The 24,757-nt window shown below is 35.7% G+C and overlaps 3 protein-coding genes across 3 annotated transcripts; 2 read left to right on the forward strand and 1 right to left on the reverse strand.

Annotated features, from left to right (window-relative positions):
* The first annotated feature begins 566 nt into the window (after positions 1-566).
* On the forward strand, positions 567-3,000 carry LOC18053652 (vacuolar-processing enzyme). The gene is made up of 9 exons (XM_006449978.2): positions 567-789; positions 889-1,053; positions 1,138-1,294; positions 1,424-1,509; positions 1,627-1,826; positions 1,922-1,970; positions 2,077-2,319; positions 2,403-2,609; positions 2,808-3,000. The coding sequence occupies exons 1-9, from the start codon at positions 634-636 to the stop codon at positions 2,943-2,945; spliced, it is 1,401 nt and encodes a 466-aa protein (XP_006450041.1). The 5' UTR covers positions 567-633; the 3' UTR covers positions 2,946-3,000.
* Positions 3,001-8,039: 5,039 nt separating this feature from the next.
* On the reverse strand, positions 8,040-9,420 carry LOC18053653. The gene is made up of 3 exons (XM_024192214.1): positions 8,400-9,420; positions 8,174-8,289; positions 8,040-8,078 (listed from the first exon to the last, which is right to left on the reverse strand). The coding sequence occupies exons 1-3, from the start codon at positions 9,418-9,420 to the stop codon at positions 8,040-8,042; spliced, it is 1,176 nt and encodes a 391-aa protein (XP_024047982.1).
* Positions 9,421-14,654: 5,234 nt separating this feature from the next.
* LOC112101552 lies at positions 14,655-17,240 on the forward strand. The gene has a single exon (XM_024192215.1). It carries the CDS (start codon positions 14,655-14,657, stop codon positions 17,238-17,240), a length of 2,586 nt encoding a protein of 861 aa, XP_024047983.1.
* Positions 17,241-24,757: the final 7,517 nt, after the last annotated feature.

A 24,757-nucleotide genomic window follows, 5' to 3' on the forward strand; every position in this document is an offset into this window, starting at 1 on the left:
CTCACTTAATAAACGAAAAATAAGATGGCATAAAATAGGTTATATAATTAAGAGTCTTGTTAATTTACAATTAATGTAACTTACAATTCTTATAATAAGACAGTAGATTCCACTATCATATCATAAATTTTTATATATTTTATTATAACCGTAAGTTGCATTAAATGTAACTTAATAAAATCCCACAATTAAATATCACAATTTCCACCGTACAATATTATGCCATGGTTTTGTGCGGGGGCTTTGATCTTTTTTTTTTTTTTTTTCACAAGACAAAATTAGCAAAAACAAAAGGTTTCCAAAGCCGACACACAAAACCATGGCATAATATTAGTGGCAGTAAGTGGTCTCAAAATCAGGCGTTCTAGCCAGTTTCGTTTGGTGGGCATATATGGCTACAAGACAAAGGCTTTTTGCCTGGCAGTTTCTTCATCATCATCATCGTCAGTATTATTATTATTATTATCCCTAAAATCCCAATTGAAATCTAATACAAATAAGTAACCAATTAATTAATTAATTAATGCTCTCTAAAACCCCCCAATTGAAATCACTCTATATATATGCATATGCTTCCAATTCTGCTCTTACACTCTTACTCACTAATTTTGCTTCCACTATTTATCAAAAACAATGAATCATTTCATTCTCATTGCTTCACTTCTTCTCCTTTTCTTGTTAAATAATTTTATTGTTGAAGCTCGACAAATTGCAAGAAGCACAACTACTGGAACCAGATGGGTAGTTCTAGTTGCTGGATCCAATTATTATGAAAATTATCGGCACCAGGTTAAATTTTATTAATTAATTAGTTTTAATTTTTATTTAATTTACATACAAATTAATTTTGTCGATTTCACCATCAAATTTGCTGGTTATTTTTTGCAGGCCGATGTGTGTCACGCGTATCAAATTCTGAAAAATGGAGGATTAAAAGATGAAAACATAATTGTTTTCATGTATGATGATATCGCATTTAACGTTCAAAATCCAAGGCCTGGTATCATCATCAACAAGCCGTACGGCCCTGATGTTTATAATGGAGTCCCCAAGGTATTTATTTTATTATTATTTTTTTTGCTTGATAAATCAAACTTTTTTTAATTTGATTATATTATTCCTATGGCTATTTTACAGGATTACACTGGTGAAAATTGTACTGCCAACAATTTTCTGGCGGTGATTCTCGGCAACAGAACTGCACTCACCGGGGGCAGTGGCAAGGTTGTAAATAGTGGTCCGAATGACTATATTTTTATTTATTATGCAGACCATGGAAGCGCTGGTATGGTCGGTGAGTATCAACATTATTAATTAGTAAAATTAATTGTTTTTTTAAGCTTTAATTTCTTATTATTATTATTTTTTTCTTCAATCTTATAATTTTTTTCACATCAATGTTTTTATAATTTATGTGCTGCAGCAATGCCTACTGGAGATGACCTCTACGCTAAAGATTTGATAGAGGTGTTAAAAAAGAAACACGAGGCTAAATCTTATAAAAGCATGGTAAGTAAATGAAATCAATTAACCATTATGCAAATTTAATTACTACTTGATAACTAATCAATTGATTAACAAATTTTATTTATTTTTGGTTGGTAATTTTGGGGGGAAATTAATTAGGTATTTTACCTTGAGGCTTGTGAATCCGGAAGCATGTTTGATGGGCTTCTCACGGAAGACATGAACATATATGCAGTCACGGCTTCAACTCCCGCAGAGAGCAGCTACGCGATGTATTGTCCCGGGCATTATCCGAGTCCCGAGGATGATTTTGAAACTTGTTTGGGTGATCTCTTCAGTATTTCTTGGATTGAAGATAGGTCAATTAATTGATTATTTGATTTTTCATCGATAAATTTGATGTTAATTAAAATTTATAATTTTTTTTTAAACTTTTCTGTGTAATGGCGTGCAGTGAAAAACATGATTTACAGAAGGAAACACTACAGCAACAACATGGAGTGGTAAAATCTATTTTTTTTATTAATTAAAGTTATCACGTCTCTCTCTCTCTTTTAAAAAATAAAAAATAAAATAAAATTCTCTGGTTAATTCCGTCGAGTTTTACAGGTTCGGAGGAGGACATTGGTAGATTATTTAGACTTTAGCTCTCATGTAATGCAGTACGGAAACAAAGAGCTGAGCAAAGAGCCAATTTTTACGTATATTGGCACGAATCCTGATAACGACAACTTCACGATGAAGGCTGAAGAATTTTCTTCTAACCCATCAGCTGAAATTGCTCATTCGAGTCGTTTGACGAGGGGAGCTGTTAGTCAACGCGATGCTCAACTTCATTATCTTTGGCACAGGGTAATTCAATTAATCTTTTATCAAATTATTGTTTAATTAATTAGATCTTGTAATTTGAGTTATAATAATGTTTATTCTTGCAGTTCAATAGATCGGCTGATGGGTCTAGTGAGAAGATCGAAGCTCAGAAGCAATTACAGAATGAGATTTTAAGCAGGCAGCAAGTGGATCAAAATATTCATCAAATCATAGCACTAGTTTTTGGGGAAGAAAATGTGTCGAAAATGATTGAGTCCATTCGACCAGCAGGCCAGCCTCTTGTAGACGACTGGGATTGCTTGAAAATGCTTGTAAGTTTTATATTATTGTTATTATTTTCTTAATTAATTCCATTATTATCTCAAGCATACACACGTACTCGCACACACATAATCATTTTTAGGTGCGGCTGTCTTCATTTTTTCAATGCAGCTGTCCGCACGGTTTAACTTTGTGTGTATATATAATTTAATTGATTATTTTGATTAATTAATTAATTATATATATAGGTGAGAATTTATGGGGAAATTTGTGGATCATTATCAGTATATGGAAAGAAGTACACAAGAGCAATGGCCAACATGTGCAATGCTGGAATCAATGAGAAGCAGATGACTTTGGCATCCAATCAAGCTTGTTTGAAATAAAATAAGTAAAATAATTGTTTGAATAAGTTCTTGAAATAAAATACGTCTTTGAATATTTGAAGAATATACCTAAAGCTTTTAATTTCTCTGTTTAAAAATATTTTTTCTTTCTTTTAATTTATTTCTTTGAGGAAAAAATGTGATTTGATTTTCTTTTTATACGGTTCAATTGATATTGTAGCTAGTTGTTATCAGGCCTAAAAACTTCAGTAGTTGGATGAAAATAACCCAAAAAGAAAAATAAATGATAACAAAATAAGAATAAAGAATAAATCCTTTAATTTGAATTTTTTTTCCCCGATAAGATCATTCTTTTAACCAGATCCAAAGAAATGCTTTATACTTTTTTTGCATGACACATGAGAAAAGAAAAAAACACATTAGAAGAAAAATAAGGAATTATGATATTTCAAGACAACAGCTATAAGATAAGAAAACCAAAGCAAATATGGAAACAAATACAATAAAAAAAAGGCATTAAACATTCTTTATCCATCCTTCAATTATTGCCTCAATATTAACAAATCATTTAAAATCCCAAAGATCATATTAATTGTGCTATTGAGGCTTTGGGACATTGTAATCAAAGACTGAGAAAGCTATCGTTTTTTTTCCCTATAAAAAGTTTTATTTTCTTAGTCACTATGATGCGTAATTAAAAAAATTATCAAAATTACCACCTAAAGCAACTTATAAATACAAAAATAGTGTTAAACATTTCAAAATTTTTTTTAAAAAAATTATGTCAGATCATGTGACATTCACTAACTAGTTGGAGAGATAATATAATTAATTTATCTAGATTTAGTAAAAAATTATTAATTATTTAATTAATGAAATTTAAAATAAAAATTTGATATGTCTAATCATTACTCTAAATATAATAGACACCAAAATAATAAAAAATTAAAGTTTAAGAGTTCAAAATATTTTATTTATAGTCTCGTGAATAGAACAACATAATTGCAAACGGCACAGTTTCTCACTTACGTTTCTTTGTTGGCACACGTAATTATAAAAAATTTAGAACAGTAGTACCGAATGAGCTTGAATTAATTAATTGTATTGTGTGTAATGCATTGAGGTATGCTCAACTAAGATTTGGAAATTGTTTAAAAAAAATGAAATCATGGATATATTTTCAGATAATCCATAAGTTTTTGAAAAAAAAAAAAAGTTTTTAACACCCTATTATATCCTGATAAATATCTCTTCTACTAAACTTGACAAACACTAATATAACAAACCCCAATTATTTTCTCCTGTATTCTTTTGCGCTCTCATAGGTGTCATTTTATTTTTTGAGTCTTTTGTTGCTAAATTTTTAGATTCATGATCAGTTCATTTTCATGATTTTTTTTTAGTCTATGATCTTCATCTATACAAATTTAAAATACTCGCTTTTGTTTTCTTCATTTTTTTAGATAAATTATTTTTAATTTTGGGAAACTAATGTTTTTAAGTTTTGTAAAGAAAGAAAGTTTGGAGAGAAGAATAAAGATAACAATAATTCAAAAGAAATTATCACTTATAGAATTGTTTATGTGAAAGGTAAGGTAAGAAGACTACTAAAAAATTTTAAGAGTGAGAAAATTGATAGAAATCAAAGAAAATTTGGAAATCAAAGCGCACTCAAATTAAGGATGATAATTTAGAAAGAAATGGTATTTTTAGTATTAAATGAATCATAATTGAAAGGGGGTTTTAAAAGAAGGCCGAAACTACAATGCCTCGGGGGTTTGGTGCCACAGTCGTTTGTCAGTTAGCAAGGTGACCGTTGGATTTAATCCCACGGCTGCAGAAGAGAGGCAGACATAAAGGGCAGTTACCTGAGGAAAAGGTAAGAGCCGGTCAGCTGGAGAAAAGATGGGTTTGAAAAAATAGCATCCACGTGTAATGAACATGTAGTATTTTAGGAAGACACATGTAATGAACGGCAGCAAACAGCAAAATACAGAAACAGCAAAAAGTGTATGCAGGTAATGGTTGGAAACAACTTGGTGGAGGCATGCAAGTATTTGTTAAACTAGGTGAGACAGGAAAAATGTGATACAGCGACGAGAATTTTTGCAAACAGTGAATTTAAAGTGTCAACAAATGGTGGAAAAAGAATAGTAATTTTTTTATTTAATTATGAACAACACATAATTTATCCTTAATTTAAATAAAAGGATAAATTATTAATTGTACATAAAATGAAGAAAAATTCGGAAAAGAATATATCGAAATATTTGGAAAAAATTTGTTAACAATTCATAATTTGAAGAAGTATGCATATCATACCATAAGAAAAAAGAGTTGGAGTTTGGACGAGGAGATCTAAAAAAATGAAGGTTGAATTTTGGAGGAGCTAACGAAGAGATGGAACAGCATTATTTATTGTTTATTTAGTCATGGAATAACAACATTGCTTGACATAGATGATGTCGTAGTATAATAAAAGGGACGAAACGTCAATATTTATCGAATACAAGTGATACATGAAAAAAGTAATGTAGTGTACGTGATGTAAGTGTCATTTAAGGGTAGATGAGTGAAAAAATGAGATTGTGATAGAAGTTGGAAAAAGTTAACACAGTAAGTGCGAAATAAAAAGAAAAAAAATAAGGTACTTTCTAAACATCCCCATGTCAAAAACTTTGTCTTATTTTGAATGTAAATTTATTTATTAAAAAAATAATAGAGTGTTTTTAGGCAGATAAATGATAATAAATTATTGAACAAAGAAGAAGGAAAAAAAATAATTGTGGCACGATCTTAAAAGAATTCTATGGGGTTAATGTTTTGTCCCATACGATGATAATATGGATGGAGTTGTATGTTAGTGCAAAAAAGAGGATGATCCATAATTAGGTTTGGTTAATGAAGTTAAAGATGGTGGAAAAGGGTTATATAGAAGTAAAATGTAATTATAATGCAGTGTTTGGTATGAATAAGTAAATGAATAATAATGCAAATTGGGTATACGAACTTAAAATGTGATAATAATGGTGTTTCCGTAAAAAGACCCGTAGGGCAAGATTAAAGACTAAATTGTGCAATTATGTAACTACTTTTATTTTGTAATAAAATAGGAGGGGCTGCAATGTTAGTAGGCAAAAATCAAGTACAAGTTGCGATTGTAATAGGTTTTGTAAGTCTTGTGTTGAATGTAATGGTTGGATCATAAAAGAGAAAATAATGGCGTATGAAATCACAATTGCATGGTAAGTATACCTCAGTTGTAGTTGGAAAACATTTCCATCGGAAGAGAAAAATTGAATATGAGTTATGCTGTAAAATGTTAATGTGGTGAAAAGTGTGCACAGGTGTAAAGCCCAAGAATCGGTGTTTTGTTGAGGCTCCAACCTTTCCCCTTTGCAATGAGACAATGTTGGAATGTGTTGAATATGCTGGCCTTTTAATGAAAAATGTAATAAAAATAATTATTTTTTTGTTGTTAGAGCCAGAGCGGGTTTGTTGAAGGACGAGTTTAGACTTGATTCGCGAGTAAAATGGAAAAATATATTAGAAAATTGGCTTCTAATTTTTAAAAAAATATAAAGAAAATGTCGTGATATCCCTAGTAAAATATACTCAACCCCGCAATATATTGAAATTTAAAAACTCAACCCAAGAAATTTAAATACAAATAGAAAGAGCTGGGCTGTTGAAAGTAAAAAGAAGCATGTAAAAACAAATATAAATTAAAAATTTGAAATAACACATAAGTTCATTAATTTGTACATTAACCTAACATATACCAATTCCAACTGCAGTCGGCCATAGAAAAGTCCTAAACTAAAAATGTTTGCAAAATTTTTGTCATATGGAGAAGGCCAAAATTTTGTGAAAGGGGGCACAATTCTTCCTGTCTTCGAGTCCCTAGTCAATGAATATGTCATCTACTAATCCTTTTGTTGGAGCTTGAGGAATTGCCACCGGGTGCATGAGGTAAAATATATAAAAATTTTATTTGTTGCGGTATGTTTGCTCGGCTCCATTAGGATTTAACGTGAAATACCTGACTTTAGGTATCCATTGTGCCATTTTTTATTGAAACTATGTTCTTTGATATTTATGATTCACTTTGCTTTAGGTATTCATAGTGGGTTAATGGTTTTACAAATTAGGATTCACCGGCATTGATTTTTATTTTTATGGATGTTTTATTGTTAGACCTTTTACAGTATGGGCCCTTATTGGGAAAGGGAAGGTATTTTAGTTTTGTAGTGGTTATGTAAGTTGAAGGAATAAGATTTAGCATTAAAAGAATATAGTATATCAAATAATTAATTCGCGTGTTAGTAAAATTGTGAGTTTTCGTTACCCCACTGAATTGAGGTTATACAAAAGAATTGCAAAGGTCTCGTGTTAAGTATCTTGTGTATTCACATAAGAAAAAGTTTATAGTATGAATACAATAATAGTGGAGTGAGTAACTAAAATTTGAACTGTTATGTATCCTTTGTCATCTCCACATGACGACATTAATAAAATGCAAACGTGTACACCTGGGTATGAAAAAGTTAATACCCATTACATTTCATATTGATGCAGTTATGTATATCATTGGAAAACTGGAGTTATTAAAGAGCTTGCATGCTATGTTGGGCATTGATTACAGCAACGAAGACATTGACGATGTACCTGAGAAATTTGACGCAGTGGTTGATGGACCAGGTGAGATGGGAATGTCCATTGTTTAGCAGAATGGTAATAGTTTGTATCTGAGTAACAAATTCAGCATCGTCAATTTCCACAGTAGGTCACAAAGTTATGGAAAATTTGGTGGCATATGATTAACTTTGTCACTTTATTTCAAACAAATGCCAAAGTGTGCTAGAGGAACACATTCGATAACCAATTTGCAGTTAAAGTGAAACGTCACAGTTGTGGGACCGAACTGACCATTGAAAAATATATGGTTAATTTACATTATGTGTACAGAAATTGAAAATATGTCAATAAGCATTGTCCAACTCAATTTCGCATGGCAAATCCCCATGACGTCAGTAATAACGTGATGGTTTCCATGTAACGAGTTGTTTGCCCGATTCAAAACATTAGGGAGTACGTTTGTACAATGTTAAGCTGATTTACATATGATGTGCCTTAAGTCATGGACGAGCAATAACGGTTCCTTTCATTGACCTGCAATAGGAGCTTTCGCATTTAAAGGCATGTATATAGAAAGCCAAATTTAATATTTTGTATAGAAAGGAGGAACATTAAAACATAGTTCTTACTGGTTTGTGCTGTTCTTGGTCGGGCCGTCCAGGATGTGGCAATCCGTCAGAGATGATTATCACTGCAACAGGGTAATGATTAGTGCATACAGAAAATGCAAAGGAGATTTGGGTATCTGTAAGAGTAAAATTTAAAAAATCATGGCATAGGTTATAGTTAGGGTCTGATGATTTAAATATCTTGTACTATTTGATTTAGTAGACCTTTTCTTTGGTGGAGAAATACTGTCATGTAACTGCCATTTCCATTGCATTGCTTGGGGAAGCATATTCATCCCTGGTCCATAAGCTGATCTATATTCATCCACTGTTATCAGCCTATGTACGTATGTGTCCAGCTTGTCTCCCCATGTGTCGATGCATCGGCATGCATGTGGGCAAGGAATTCCAGAGAGTTGCCATAATCTGCAAGTGCATGTCATAAGTTCCCTGTTAATCTCATAGGCAAGCCCATCCCTAGTTACAACCGCTATTGCATTGCGCGAAGTGACATCAACAGTCCAACCCTCACCCTCAAACGTATTTTGTATGATTTGCTGTCTTACAGCTGGGGTGATTTTGTCATAAACCCATTCCCAGCCAAGTAAATATCGTCTCTGAAATATTTCAGCAACTTTTCGGGTTATTGTTGTATACCTTTGTGCGACATTCAAGTCCAACTGTTTGAGCAACCAAATACGAAGTTGTTCGGTGGCACTGATGGTTATTTCTGTGCTTTTCACCCACTCCGGCATAAAATATAATGCCCACTTCTGGCAATCAGTGTCTTTCAACCAATTATAACATTCCATGCTTATCGTTTCAATGACAGCCATCTGGTTTTTGAAACTATTCCCATTGGTGCTCCTACATGCACCCCAAAATGGTGAATGAACTGTCACCCCAGGAAACTCATGTACCATTTTGGTGTAAAGACTGAAACAACACTGCCTATACACAGCAGATGGAAGGAACTCTTCAACTGCCTCGTCAATGCCATTATCCCCGTCACCCATTATGCACAATCCTTCTCCACGTTCCAACCGGAGTCCATAGTTTAAATTTTTTAGGAAAAAAGCCCACGAGTCCAAATTCTCTTCTACAACCTCACAAAATGCAATTGGGAGGACAGAATCATTCCCGTCATGACAAACTGCAACTAGCATCACACTCTTATATGGACTATCAATCTCCCACCCATCAATTGTTACAAGCATTCGACATCTTGTCTTAAAAGCATATGCGGTGTCATAGAGGAAAACAAACATTCGGTCAAAAATGTCGGCGGTAAACTGCTGCTGTGATTTTGTCTATATAATAACGATGTTGCGACTGTTTACAATCTCCATCTCTTATTTGTATTGTAACAGCTGTGCATATCCAATGATCTGTTCTGAGCCAAAATCTCGCCATTTTGTCAACAGCTTCCAACTTCCATATGGGGCATTTAATCCCATAAGTTGTTGCAATTTCATTCCGTAATTTGTCAACTTCTCGGTGTTCACTTTGCTTCCGTATATGCAGGAACTTAGCTGCAATCCACTTTGTTCCCCCCTGCAGTTTGACCGAACGTTGATTGCATGTGTGCATTGGAGTTATGTCGTAGATAACGAAAACATTGCTGTGATTCTCTTTTACTGCTGTGATTTTCCAATCACAGTGAAGATTCGAACACTCGCAGCTGACACAGGTACTTGTGTTATGTATTATGCAAAGTTTAAAACCATCCCGAATTGTATTAACCTCTAATGCCGCTCTAAACTGAACATCATTTTTGAAGCGCTGGCCCATCCTCATAATCATTCGGTTATTGGATGCAGGATCAAATAAAAAACCATTTGTTCCTCTGATCCCTTTCTTCCTGTCTATTTCAATTTTAAATAAATCGTCTTCGTATCCCACCCACGACTTGTCTAATTCAACATCATCATCATTGCTGTTAGGGAAGTACATTCTCTCATTTGCCAAGTCATTATATGCTTCCCAACTTTTATCAAATGGCCATGAGACAGCATAATCTTGTGTCTTACCAGATGTGCATAGCTGAATGGCTGAATCTTTGCTGTTGGTTCCATTGGTTTCTTCAATCAGACGAGGATACATTTTGGCAAAAAATCTCTGCACTTCAGAATCTGAAATTAGTTGTCTCCTATTTGTTGAATCAGATTCTTCTACCCTTGACGATTTTGATGCTTTGGTATTCGTTCGTGGCTCACATGAAACGGTCGGGTCTTCATGGATGTCACTTCCACGATGGTGGCCATGCGAGATTTCATGCCCCTTAGCTGGTTGTTCCATCTTTTGTTCAAACAGCACCCTTGCAACATTCCTTTTTCTGGCATTGTGATCGGACGTTTTCAAATCTTCAGTAGGCAATGTAATCTTCACGGCTGTCTGTGATATATTCTTCGATGGCCTATTGCAGGCTATGAAATGATCAGGAGATGTGGTAGTTATTGTCTCCATTGATGTCATTCTGCATTGGCAGCTTCTTAAGGAAGTAGATGAATAGCACACACATTTGTGGGGAGTGCAATCCATTGTCTGCTGTATGTAACCTTCAATATTTGAACTTGACCGCACCGTCTCATAAGTAACCTCTGCATCCACCAATTTATGAGAGTAAGTAATCATAACCATAACAATATAAAAATGTAAGACCAAAATGGAAGCCCGACTTAAGGAAAACATAATATATTATAACGTTAGCATTACGGGGTTGAAATAGTGTCATACATTACAGTTGAATTGGCAGTTACAATATTTGGCTGTAACCCCGAGCAGAAGGAAAAAATTGTTAGTTTGAGAAACACCATTATAATAAGCTGCGTTATTTAACGAATCAATTGACAGTGAATGTTATGAAAACACAAACACATTTTCACCCACAAACTTACCAATTTAATGGTCTTGTCGGTTTAATAATAAAATCCTCACTTAGAGATACCAGTTGGGAGAACTGTAGCACAGACAGTCAACATCAGTAGCCGGAGCATAAATTTGTATTACTCTATGGCATAACTCAACCGGAACAAAGATATAGTCTCAGTGAATTTAACTATTCAGCGGAAAATATTATGCATTGCAAGATAAGTTGTTAATTCATAAACGTATTACATGCTTGGTCGTGCTAAATAGTTCATTTGGCTTAAAATTAAAATGGTAATTTAAAGATTACTCAATCCTGGAGTCCATTTGTTATGACAAGGTTGGTTAGACAAGTCTAATTATTTCCAATATGCCGTGAAATAAATACAAAACATTGGCCCGATGCTGCATCGGAACCAAAGGCTCTTTTACGTTCAAGTATTAGACACATCCCAACATGGTACATAGTAACCAGACAAAAAAATTCGGTTTCGCACAGAAGCTTTGCCATAAAACCAAGCAACAATATTTTCATATGAGATTGGTGCAGTTGCACAAACGATGATGTCGGGCCAATAATTAAATAAACATTTAATATGCTGCCATTTTGTCTGCACAATTAGGCACTGTTAAAACAGAAATTTCAATCTCCAGGTTTTACATACCTTATGAATAGAAAGTGAATGTGATCGTGCTATTCAATCCACCTCGGCCGTTTGTCTTTGTTTCTTGTAACGATGACTTAACGAGTAATGTCTGCAATTGCCGGCCCGGAGATATACAACTTCCACGGCTGATACAATTGTGGGAAGAGCTGTTTCGTAGTACCGTCGGACTGAAGCGTTAGTGGATCAGGTTCGACAACGATTTGACAGCGAAGTGATCATCAGCTCCCTGAGGATTGAACATAAATTGTTTGGAAAATGAGAACATATTTTATGCCAGTGTCGTTTGTGGCGCCATAATTCATGAGATGAATTTTTGGAGGTTTATATACGACCGCATGTTGTTTAACACGTGTAATGTACTGTAGCTTAATAATTTATACTGCGAGGTCCACGCAACACGCCGATCGAAATGCGAACCAAATTCGGTATCTGCTTTCTAAACTCAAACTAAATGGGGTCTTGTAAACATGGGTGCATTAGTTTGTTGGTTCATTGCAAATCATTTATGGGCTGCTATGTTTCGGCCCGGTTGGGTTCAGCAGTTGTAACGATTATGCTCGTACAATATTGTCTCCTCGACGGCCCAATTTATGGACCTACTGCTGTTAACATCCATAACATGTGAACGATCTTATTGCTTTATTAGTAGCTGGTTTGGTTAATTTACTATTGTCTTCAGAGGAACGATGTTGTAATCGTTAATGGCGACAATGACACCATAAATGAATTAGCGACAAAATGATGCTTTACTTTAGTGAAGCAGGTAACATGGGTGTCGTATGAAATGAAAAAAAGTTGTGATATGTTAAATCATTTTAACGTATTAACTAATTAGTCAGCAGCCATTTGTCATTTATTTATTTCATTTTTTTTAAATAATTGTAGTGAATAACATGTCGGTAATTGGAAGTAATAATAATGGCCATGACGCCGATGATGGTAAATTAAATAATAACATAATTTAATACATGAATTTTGCAATAAGAAGATATAAAGCAAGTATATAATAATACTACGTTACCTTATTAAGTAATACTTAATATAATTACTTTACAAAAACTTATATTATATATATCGTATTGTGTAATGATTATATGAAGTTATTATTTGATGACGCTTACCGACTTAAATCTTATTCCTGTCTGAATGTCCAAATGTTATAGCTCACAAATATTCGGATACAACACGATTTGTCGTTCATAATGTTAATGTACAAAATACACTTGTATTTTATACAAAATTTCGATTCCTTTCGCTTGGACTAGTTAGGCATTATAAAGATTTTTTATTCAAGTTTGAAATGTAATAAAAAATAATTTATTTCCACCGAAGTGAATTGTAAAAATCATCCACGTGAAAGAATGTTGTGGTCCATCCTCGCTTTAAATGGAAGGCGGGTGCTTTTATTAGGGAAAATTATTAGCTGCACTTCAGTAGTTTATAGAATCTGTAAGCTACAGACTGCAGCGTCAGCCGTTAGATGTGGTTCGATATGGAGTGAGATACTAAAAATAGACAATCGGATGGTGGGATGACGGGAGTTGTTTGTTACCGATTTTGTACCATAGACACGTCCTTATTAGCTTATTTCGTTTACCGATGTCATCATTACGTACTTTATCCACTGATGTAACAATTGTGTCAGTCATGCTGCAACTTTCCTTCAGCATCTGTTTTTACTATGCACATTAACTCTCGCCCATTTACTTACACCACTTTCATTGAAGACTTCAAGTGGTGGACAAAGAAACCCGCAACAATAGCGAATATGTATAGATGCCACGCGGTCTTTTCACAATTGCGCCACGCCATCCTATAGCATTCATTTTCTGCACAGGTGTTGACTTAGAGAACGCATCCTTCGGGTATGACATTTGAAAACTCATTGCTTTAAATCCTGCACGATTCCGCGGCTATTTAAGAGATTTTATGATCTGGGGAAATGTGTCTGACTTGTGTTTGTGGCTGCACGGCCGAGGCACCTGCGAATGGTCATAATCTTCACAAATTGCACACGCGACAGCTGGACGGTGGATATTTACAATATCCCAGCATCCCACAATGTTTGTATTGTTTGAAGAACGATGCCAGTCAATATTATGATATGGCATAGAGTTGTCAACATTTGTTTTGTGTAATCACCTGTGTGGGCCAAAACTGATTTCAATCATCGTTACTGTTTCCTAAATTAATATCAACTATAGCTTTCGAAATTTACAGACATGAGGCGTTAATGTTATAATCATGTACATTTTTTTATTCCATGTGGCCGTATGTATCTGATGAAGAGTAGGAATCCATATTATACTAGGATTAGTTTCCTTATTAACTAAAGTTTAAGACTTTTAAATTCCTTTCTAATTTAGAATTTTGTTTCCCTTTCAATTTAGGATTTTGTTTTACTTCATGAATTAGGATAATTACTACTACTATAAATAGCTCCCTCTTGTAGCCTTTGAAAGCAGAGATTTTTGAGTTTAATAATATTTTAATTTTCAAATCTCTTTGTGAGTATTTGAACAGTTAATTCTCGGTATTCTGCGGAATCAACGAGTCTTAATCCCTAAATTCGCGGTATTTTTTTGAATCAACGTGAATTTAGTTGTTCTTTTGTTCCGGTATTCTCTAAAATCAACAGAATATTTTGAACATTAAACTTCCGCTGCATCAGTTTGGTATCAGAGCCAAAACCTGGTATCACCAATCTAACTCCATCTACCACCAAACCTTTCCTTTTGCCCTTTTTGATTTTTTCCATTTAGCTTAAAAAAAAAAAACCCACTTTTTCAGACAAACCACCACCACCATCTTACCAACCCAAAATCTTTCAGATCCACCCACCCTTACTCGATTTCCGACCACCATCATCGGCAATCTAAAACTTTTTGCTTAATTACAGTTTCGGCCTAAAATTTTATTTACTTTCAGTTTAACCCCACTACCTTTTTAAACCCGAATTTGAAAAAATGCCTCCAAGAAAAGCTCGTGATGCTCATACTACAACTTACAATCAAGAAGATGTTTTGAAAGATGAATCCCTGGCTAGTATGACAGCCAGAATTGATATGTTAGCTGCACAAATGGCACGAATAGCAGAGTTACTTGACGAACGCCATCGTACTCCAGAACGTGAAGACAAATCAAGTGTAAGCTTTGCTAACCCATTCTCTGGGCGTCGACCTAGAACTGAGTCTACTGATGACAGAAGATGGGAATCTGGGTTGAGAATTGACATTCCCGAATTTCAAGGAAGTGGTCGACCTGAAGAATTATTAGACTGGATTAACGCCATTGAGGAAGTTTTCGAATACAAAGAAGTTCCTGAAAATAAACTAGTTTCGCTTGCTGCAACTCGATTTCGTGGAAGAGCAGCAGCTTGGTGGCAACAAACTAAGCTCACAAGGATTAAGCAAGGCAAAAAGAAGATTGATTCTTGGGAAAAGTTCAAGAAGCACTTGCGTGGAGCATTCTTGCCTCATAATTACGTCAAACTGTTATACCAACAGCTACAGAATTTAAGGCAAGGTAATCGATCAGTGGATGATTACACTACAGAATTTCATTGGTTGGTGGCCCACAATGACTTGACAGAGACAGAAGAACAACAGGTTTCCCGCTACATTGGAGGCCTACGATCTCAATTTCAAGACCAATTAAATTTACTTGACCCATACTCTATTTCAGAGGCACACCAACAAGCCTTGCAGTTGGAGAAGCAATTTAGTCGACGTACTAATGACTCAAGCTTTCGGGGTGCTCGAAGTGTTGTTCGTGATAATTCAAACCCAACTTCCCAATTTCGTAATTTCACTCCTCCAAATCCTCCAAATAAAACTAGTAAACCTAGTGAAATCGGTCAAAGCAGCAAAACTCAATCATCGGGTTCGGGATTACGCTGTTTTAATTGCGGAGAAAATGGGCACCGAATGACAGAATGTAAAAAGGGAGGAAAATATGGTAAAGGCTTATTCGTAGGCACAGAGGAAAGTGAAGACTACCAGGAGGAAGAAACTGAAGAGTTCGCTGTAGAGCCAACTTTTGATAGTAGTGGTAGCGCTCAATCTGTTGAAGAACATGGTGATAGCAGGCCAATGTTGATCGTGAACCGCACATTCTTCACTCCTAAAGGTCAAGACAAAGACAAGTGGCTACGACAGAATATCTTTCAGACTACTTGCACAATCGGGGGTAAAGTATGTCGTATGGTCATAGACTCCGGCAGTTGCGAGAATGTCATTTCGGAAGAAGCCATAACAAAGCTAAATTTAAAGACAGAACCTCATCAAACTCCATACAAGCTCACATGGCTGAAGAAGGGAAATCAAGTGACAGTATCGAAACGTTGCTTAGTTTCCTTATCCATTGGTTCAATTTATAAAGACAAAATTTGGTGTGATGTTGTGGCTATGGATGCTTGTCATCTATTACTGGGTAGACCTTGGCAATATGATCGAAACGTAGTGCATGATGGGAAGAGAAACACCTACAGCTTTATGTTTAACAACACCAAAATCGTTCTCCTACCTAACAAAGAGTTTACTCTCCAGCAAGACTTGGGTAATTATTTGTTAGGAAAGAAGCAATTTATAGATGTTGTAGCAGAGACAAAGAGAGTTTACATTTTATTGGGAAAAGAGAGTAACGGTGATTCGAAGATTCCTGAAGCTGTGACACCTATTCTGGCGGAATTTCAAGATTTGTTCCCTAATGAGCTACCACAGGGTTTACCACCTCTTCGAGATATACAACACCAAATTGATTTGGTACCAGGTTCTACATTACCAAATCGACCTCATTATCGTATGAGTCCTACAGAACATGAGGAATTAAGGCGCCAAGTGGAAGAGTTACTAGAAAAGGGATTTATCCGTGAAAGTCTTAGTCCCTGTGCAGTCCCTGCTTTATTGACTCCAAAAAAAGATGGTTCTTGGAGGATGTGCGTGGATAGTCGAGCTATCAATAAAATTACAGTTCGATATCGTTTTCCAATCCCTCGATTAGACGACTTGTTAGATCAACTCAGTGGAGCAACAATTTTTACCAAACTTGATTTGAAAAGTGGCTACCATCAAATTCGAATACGGCCTGGAGATGAATGGAAAACAGCTTTTAAAATTCGCGAAGGGTTATACGAGTGGTTGGTAATGCCGTTTGGCTTATCTAATGCTCCGAGTACTTTTATGCGAGTCATGAATCAAGTTCTTCGCCCTTTCATTGGAAAGTTTGTGGTTGTTTACTACGATGATATACTTATATATAGCACCAGTCACGAGTTACATCTACAACATTTGAGAGAAGTGCTTTTAGCCTTAAGAGCAACAAGTTTATACACAGCAGTAAACAAGTGTATTTTCTTGACCGAGAAAGTATTATTTTTGGGATATGTGGTGTCGAAGGATGGTATATCTGTTGACCAATCAAAAGTGCTATTCGAGATTGGCCTCAGCCAACTACTTTATCCGCCACCAGAAGTTTCCATGGATTGGCCTCTTTTTACAGGCGATTCATTCCTCATTTCAGTACTATTATGGCACCAATCACAAATTGCATGAAAGGAGGACAATTCTCTTGGACAGAGGCAGCTACTAAGGCATTCAAGATTATCAAAGAAAAGTTGATTACTGCCCCAGTACTTGCCCTACCAGATTTTTCGCTCACTTTTGAGGTACATTGTGATGCTTCTAAGGTCGGCATTGGAGCTGTTCTTAGCCAACAGGGTAAGCCTATAGCTTATTTCAGTGAGAAGTTGAATGGAGCAAAGGCACACTACAGCACTTATGACGTGGAATTTTACGCAGTAGTCCAAGCGTTAAAACATTGGCGACATTATCTAATTCATAAAGACTTTGTTTTATACACTGACCATGCCGCGTTAAAGTATCTCAATAGTCAAGACAAGCTCTCTCACAGACATGCCACGTGGACAGCATTCCTTCAACAATTTACCTTTGTGGTGAAGCATACCTCTGGTGAATCCAACCGGGCAGCAGATGCACTTAGTCGACAAACTTCGTTATTGACACAGATGCATAATCAAGTTCTTGGATTTGACACATTTCGAGAGTTATATGCTTCTGATCCTTACTTTGCTCCTATATTAGAAGACGTTGTTGCAGGGTTTCGCTCAGATTATCATTTACATGACGAATTCCTTTTCAAGAGTAATCAGTTGTGTGTTCCTAACTCAAGTTTGAGATTGAAAATCATTTCAGAGTTACATAATGAAGGGCATATGGGTCGTGACAAAACTCTGGCTCTAATCGCCAACACTTATTTTTGGCCTACTATGAGGCGTGAAGTCTATCACTATGTTGAGACTTGTCGCATTTGTCAAGTTTCCAAGGGTGCAGCAACTAATGCTGGGTTATATATGCCGCTGCCAATTCCAACACAACCTTGGGCTGACATTAGCATGGATTTTGTTTTGGGATTACCCCGCACTCAGAGGGGTATGGATTCAATATTTGTTGTTGTTGATCGATTCTCGAAAATGGCTCACTTCATTGCTTGCAAGAAGACTACAGACGCTTTGACTGTTGCTCGCCTATTCTTCAAAGAAGTCTATAGATTGCACGGTTTACCAAGTTCTATAGTATCTGACCGGGATACACGATTTCTTAGCCATTTTTGGAAGACATTATGGAAGTTGACTAACACTCGCCTGAATTTTAGTAGTGCTTACCACCCACAAACAGATGGTCAAACTGAAGTTGTCAACCGCTCTTTAGGAAACCATCTACGTAGTCTAGTTGGTGATAACTTGAAGATGTGGGATCAGAAGTTATATCAAGTCGAGTTTACTTATAACCGTGCAGTTAAGCGTAGTACTGGTTTAAGCCCTTTTCAGGTGAATTACGGATATAATCCACGAGCTCCTATCGACTTGGCTCCAGTTCCAGATTTAGTTCGCAAAAGCGGTAAAGCAAAAGACTTTATTGAGCAGCTTCAGCAGATTCATGAAACTACGCAAGAGTCTTTGAAGCAGACGACCGAAAGTTATAAAATTATGGCAGACAAAAAACGTCGAGCTTTAGAATTTCAAGTAGGAGATCTTGTTTGGGCTATCTTAACTAAAGATAGATTCTCAGTTGGTGAGTACAATAAGCTTTCTGCCAGGAAAATTGGCCCTTTGGAGATTATCGAGAAGATAAATCCTAATGCATACCGATTACAGCTTCCTAGTCATATCCGCACCGCAGATGTCTTTAATGTCAAGCATCTTATTCCTTACAGAGGTGATCATGATAAAGATGTTATTGCTGACAATCTGAATTCGAGGGCGAATTCTCTTCACCCTAGGGGGAATGATGAAGAGTAGGAATCCATATTATACTAGGATTAGTTTCCTTATTAACTAAAGTTTAAGACTTTTAAATTTCTTTCTAATTTAGAATTTTGTTTCCCTTTCAATTTAGGATTTTGTTTTACTTCATGAATTAGGATAATTACTACTACTATAAATAGCTCCCTCTTGTAGCCTTTGAAAGCAGAGATTTTTGAGTTTAATAATATTTCAATTTTCAAATCTTTTTGTGAGTATTTGAACAGTTAATTCTCGGTATTCTGTGGAATCAACGAGTCTTAATCCCTAAATTCGCGGTATTCTTTTGAATCAACATGAATTTAGTTGTTCTTTCGTTCCGGTATTCTCTAAAATCAACGGAATATTTTGAACATTAAACTTCCGCTGCATCAGTATCCCTCTTATTGATGTACAGAGGGGAGGCTTCGGTGGATGGATATAATTTTCAAAATCTGTAACGATGGAATGGGGATTTTGGAATACGGCCACAACACACACAACAGTTTGGTTTATCTATTTTAGCCGACGCAGATGAGCTGATTACATTTCCATGGACCGGCGGCTGGGAGTTAAAAGTATGCAATTATTCACTTTTATCGTACCCATTGAAGTCAACAATAAATTAACAAACTTAAAATTCAGCAGCCGTTTCCGGCGATTTCTAATTTATAATTTTCCTTTAGTTTTCGTCGATTTGTAATTAATAATTTTCCTTTGTTCATCTGTGGCAAAATAATTGGATGTTTGTAGTTATTCAAAGCAGGGTAGTACCACACTAGTTAGTATGGGTGGGCATTGATTGGGTTCGGTTTGGTTGCGGGAGAAATTTACAGTTTCGGTTCGTTTTGGGTCGTAAATATAACAATTTTCGTTGGGTTTTTTTTTGGAGTTTAAATATAAATCCCATTCCGGAACCGATAGTTTGGTTTCGCTTTATCGGTTCAAATTTGGGTTTTTAGTAATGGTATCAATTTTTCGGTAACGATTTACTTTACGAATCGAATTAAGAAATTGCTTTTTTTGTTTATCTTACATTCGACATAAGGCCTACTATAATTAATGTATAATGAATTAAAAAAATTTATTGATTTGTTGAAGCAAAATAAAAATGGTGCAAAATTTTGTACTTTTTTTTATTACATTCATCGTCATTATTTTTAATCTTAAAGATTTTGGCTGAAAACATTAATTAAATTAAATAAGTTTGTCTGCCATAAGATAACTTATAAAAAAAATTAGGGATCATTATCTTATCTTGCATTGTTGAGGTTTGGTTAATGATCCTTTTGCAAAAATAACAAAATTTCAGGTAAATTGGAAATAATACAATTTGTAGATGGAAATATTTTGTAAATTTTGCGTCATAATAACATTTAACAAATGTGAGGGACCGAAATGATATTATCGGTTCGGTTGGAGAATTTTTTATGTTGCGCAGAAAGCCAAACTATACGGAAACAAACCCAACAGAATTTTTATATTCGGTTTTTTTAAAGCAAATATTGAAATCCGAAACCCAACAAACCCGAACCGAACGGAATTTTTTTATATTCCGGTTTGGTTTTGCCCACCCCTACTAGACGAGCAACAAGGACAGGTTTAATGTGATTCATTTATTACTCTTACTATTAACTAGTGTGAGTTTGAGAACTATTATGTGTGCACATCAGTACCGAAACCAAAATGCCAACCAATGTTCACTATCCTTGCATCAATGTCAACCAATGCATAATTACCATACAAGCTCCATACGAATTTAAAGCAATGCATAATTAGCATAGAAGCGCGATACTTCCTTTCGTGACATATGTTTAGCCCTTGTTTGGTTGGAGGATTAACAGTGGGGATGACATTATTTTTTGACATTTTATCCTAATCTCATGTCAGGTGCAGTCTAATGTTTAAGGATTTATTTATCGTGAATCCACAACATATTCTTAATTTAGTTTTGGATATTACTCCAAGCGGTGCATGAGATTAATTAGTCTTGCATTATATTAACCACTCATATACACATAATAATTTATCAAATTTAATTTTAAAGTTATATGTGATAAATGTAAAAGAAATTTGACATTTCATAATGTCAATAATAAATTATTAAAACAATCATAATTAATTTAACATTAAATTAATTTTGATATTTAAATTTGTTTAATTAGTAAATAATTTTATACTTTATAATTTACATTATAAAATCTTTATTAAAATAATATTCTAAAAAAACATTTTAAAAAAAAATCGATTATTGAATGAAAATAATATAAATATCATACATATATTTAACAAAAAAAATTGTTGTACAATGGCTCCAATTTAATCGAACTATATAATTAACATTTGAATAACACTGTGATGGTTAGTTATGTTATCTGCCTTGGACATATTTGATTGCAAGTTATGGATGGTTGAATGTAGGAATGGTTTTTGACAATTACGTAACGTCTTCATTTAACAATTGATACCACTATTTCGAAGTTTCCGATTACAATTTATGATTAATAAGCACAAACACCTTAGGCTCACAGTACTCCTACAAACATGTACGTAACGACAATGTACTATTGTCAATGGCATTATATTTTATGTGACATCATAATACACCATATTGTATACCTTATTAAATTAATATTGCATAATACATCACCTTCTGTTGGACAAAATATTCCCCTATAGACAGAACACCAGCAGGGCAATTACTGTGGCCATTATCTTACCAACCAGGGTTAGGTAGGCAACACTTGTATTTTGGCCATGTCATGGGCCCAGTCAAGTATTCCATTGAATGTTTTTGTCAATTACTACTAGTTACATCTCAACTACTCGTTCGTTTGTAATATTCCCGTTAAAATTTAATGTCATTTTCCAAACGAAGACTGTCAAATATGATGCATTGAGTGGACAATGGGCAAAAGTGGTGGTCAACTTTTGACGTGATCTTGCACAGTACGACCGAAATCTTGCAATATATCTGACGCTTTCCCCCTGATGTTTGCAACATATCCATTCAACTTTGAGACACCATCGAAGGTGCGTTTTATTCACTCTTTGCATATTACATAGTTTTGCTTCAATCCATTGGCACTTGCATGTGTACGCCTCCTTTATGGTTTATGCAATATGCGGAAATCGTTCTGTTGATTCCATATTTTTATCATTGCTTTTTTCTTATGTCATTTTTTGGTTATATTTTATATTTTGCAATTCCATATTCGTCAGGGGTTTTGCAGTTTCATTATTGGTCAGCATAAAACAAGTTAGTGTATGCTTTAAGGGTTGTTTGAATGGTCAGTGTTTTGTTCAACAATTTTGATTAACTCGCCCAGCATGTATCCATTGACCAAGCATTTGGTTTTGCATAATATCTCATAAGTTTATAGTATTTTGGACAAACGATCTTATTTGTTGCTTGCAAACTAACAATCTTGCTGAAACTTTGTTTTAAATAAATAATTAAGGGAAAACTGTGTGCCTCTATGTAAACGGTGGCAGGCCTAAACCTCTTCTGCTCTTACCATCACGTAACCCATCTGCATGAGCTGTAGTTGCCCCAAGCTTGCAATTGCGTTGGTTTATGTTGTCCTCACAACAAAATTTAATTTCCACAAGCGTTGATTTAATCTTCGCGCCATTTTGTGAATGAAAACTAACAGCAACTATAAAACTTTATACATGAATGAAATGGCATTGTTTCAGCGCCAAGACGCAAACCAACAGTCACTTTTCGTGCATCCAGTACCCCATGTGCATGGACCCAACATGTTAGATTCGAATGCAGGACCTTCGTCCTTCCCACCATGTATTGCACCATCTTCTCACCCTCAACTAAGGATTCTATCAAATGTGAACAACCCCCGAATGAATCCACCAACCTTTAATGGGGCAGCACTTAATCCTGAACCTTTCCACCCCTTCGAAATGAACCCACCCGTGATCAGCCACCCAATTGTGAATCAACCCGCTTTCAACCATCCGTCAAGTTTCATCCACCACGCAGCGAATTCTGTTGCTTTCACCGGGCAACAGTCGCAAGGCCAAACTCTTAATCCACCAAACCTCTATCACCCTCCACTACTTGAATTTACATTTGTCCTAGAATACATGGGTGAGAGGATTGGCATTCAGACGGATCAACCAACCCGATTCCAAATATTGCACCTCTGCAATATTGCTTCCTCTGCGTTGCATAACGGTACTCCCCGGCTAATCATATATTCAGGCCAATGGTGGCACCTCGATGACTGGGCCGTGTCCTTAGAGTCCACAGTGATGCTCTGTTAAGGGTTATTGTGCACCAATGCATCTCAAGGGGGGAGTTTAGACTTCACATTTGGGTATACTTCATTTGAGACGGCCACCCACACCCGTCTGCGGGAAGCTTGGTTAATTCAAGAACTGCTGAGTTCCCTGTGATGGTTGACTTCGGTGCTGTGCCACGCCCCCAAGTTGCACCGGGTCATCCACAATCTATGCCTCTGCCATCCGTCCAATATGACGCACATGGAGCACTACCCGTGCCTCCTCTTGTACCCAATCCAATTCACCCCCAGCAAGCACAAACTGTGGCCCCTGTCATATCCAACCCAGGTGACGCACGATTCCTTGGAAGTGCTCCGGGGGGACCTGCAAATGCTGTTAGTATGCCCATCAGTATCCCAACGCCGTGTGTCCCCATAGTTCAAACGGTCCTTTCTAGTGGCCCCGATAGGCGTTGGGGGGATCTACCCAATGATGCAGGTGTTATCGTTGCGGCTACTGGCGATCAGTCCAATGATCGTCGTAAGTACAAGTGCCAAAATTGTGGCTCTGTGGGCCATAGCAAGCGTACTTGCAAGGTGGTCAACCCTATTCTAACCAAGGCAACAATTGCTGTTTTTAGGGAGGTACGAACCCCATTAAAAGCATGACATAATATTTTCATCCGCCATTATAGGTTTGTCATATACTCATATTTGTATATTCTACTGTTTAATACCTGCGTTTTCTGTATGATCAGGTTGAGCCGATTGTCTTGCACTCATCCGATGAAGGTGGCCGTGCAGGGCCTAGTGGAGATGCAGAAGTCCCAACTGGGATTATCCAGTCCAAATAGTCTCAGTAGTGGAATTTTCTGACCATGGGATCCTTTACACGATGAAGGCTTGTGGGTGTAACCTGTTCCTTTTGGTTGTTTACTTAAGTACCACTTTTGCGCATGGATTGTCTGGTTTGTTCCAATATGATACATGGGACGTTCCTTCTGACTAGGTCTTTTGGGTTTTTGGTCTGTGTAAAATATTTGAACAAGCTTTGATGTAAAATACATATAATCCTTAGTAAGCGTTACATATGGCTGTATTGTGTAATTTGAAACAACATGGTGTATAGTGTGCTAATAATATTGTGCAATTATCGTATCCCAGCCCACAGGTTACATAGGCAACAAAACAATTTCATCCCTGTTAGTCGTAAAGGTAAGACATGCTACAGGTATAATCATTAGACGTTACTTAAAGTTAAATGAAAGAGTGGAGCAATTGGTTTGAATGATAGGTCAAACACCATCAATAATTAGTTGGTGATCTCATCCTTCCATCCACCATTGAAGACAATGGCTGTATAAGCTGATTAACGTATATTTGAAGCCTTTATAAATTATGTACATATTTGGAAATTAATGAAATTAATTTGTTGGTCCTGTAAGAAATCGCATAATCTGGTAAAACAATTTTGGCCACGCTTTTAGACTTTATCTCATAAGTATTGTATTTAATAAACTTTAAGATT

The sequence above is a fragment of the Citrus clementina genome, unplaced genomic scaffold (genome assembly GCF_000493195.1).
Source record: "Citrus clementina cultivar Clemenules unplaced genomic scaffold, Citrus_clementina_v1.0 scaffold_10, whole genome shotgun sequence".
NCBI classification, from domain to species: Eukaryota; Viridiplantae; Streptophyta; class Magnoliopsida; order Sapindales; family Rutaceae; genus Citrus; species Citrus x clementina.

What these genes read in the sequence shown, in the direction of transcription:
- LOC18053652 (XM_006449978.2), top strand. Translation starts at nt 634, where the DNA reads ATGAATCATTTCATTCTCATTGCTTCACTTCTTCTCCTTTTCTTGTTA. An exon ending in CTAAATCTTATAAAAGCATG is followed by an intron (nt 1,510 to 1,626) that starts GTAAGTAAATGA and finishes GAAATTAATTAG; the next exon opens with GTATTTTACCTTGAGGCTTG. An exon ending in ATTTCTTGGATTGAAGATAG is followed by an intron (nt 1,827 to 1,921) that starts GTCAATTAATTG and finishes AATGGCGTGCAG; the next exon opens with TGAAAAACATGATTTACAGA.
- LOC18053653 (XM_024192214.1), bottom strand. Translation starts at nt 9,420, where the DNA reads ATGTTTGTTTTCCTCTATGACACCGCATATGCTTTTAAGACAAGATGT. An exon ending in GAAATGGCAGTTACATGACA is followed by an intron (nt 8,290 to 8,399) that starts GTATTTCTCCAC and finishes TTACTCTTACAG; the next exon opens with ATACCCAAATCTCCTTTGCA. An exon ending in ACCAAGAACAGCACAAACCA is followed by an intron (nt 8,079 to 8,173) that starts GTAAGAACTATG and finishes CTCCTATTGCAG; the next exon opens with GTCAATGAAAGGAACCGTTA.
- LOC112101552 (XM_024192215.1), top strand. Translation starts at nt 14,655, where the DNA reads ATGCCTCCAAGAAAAGCTCGTGATGCTCATACTACAACTTACAATCAA.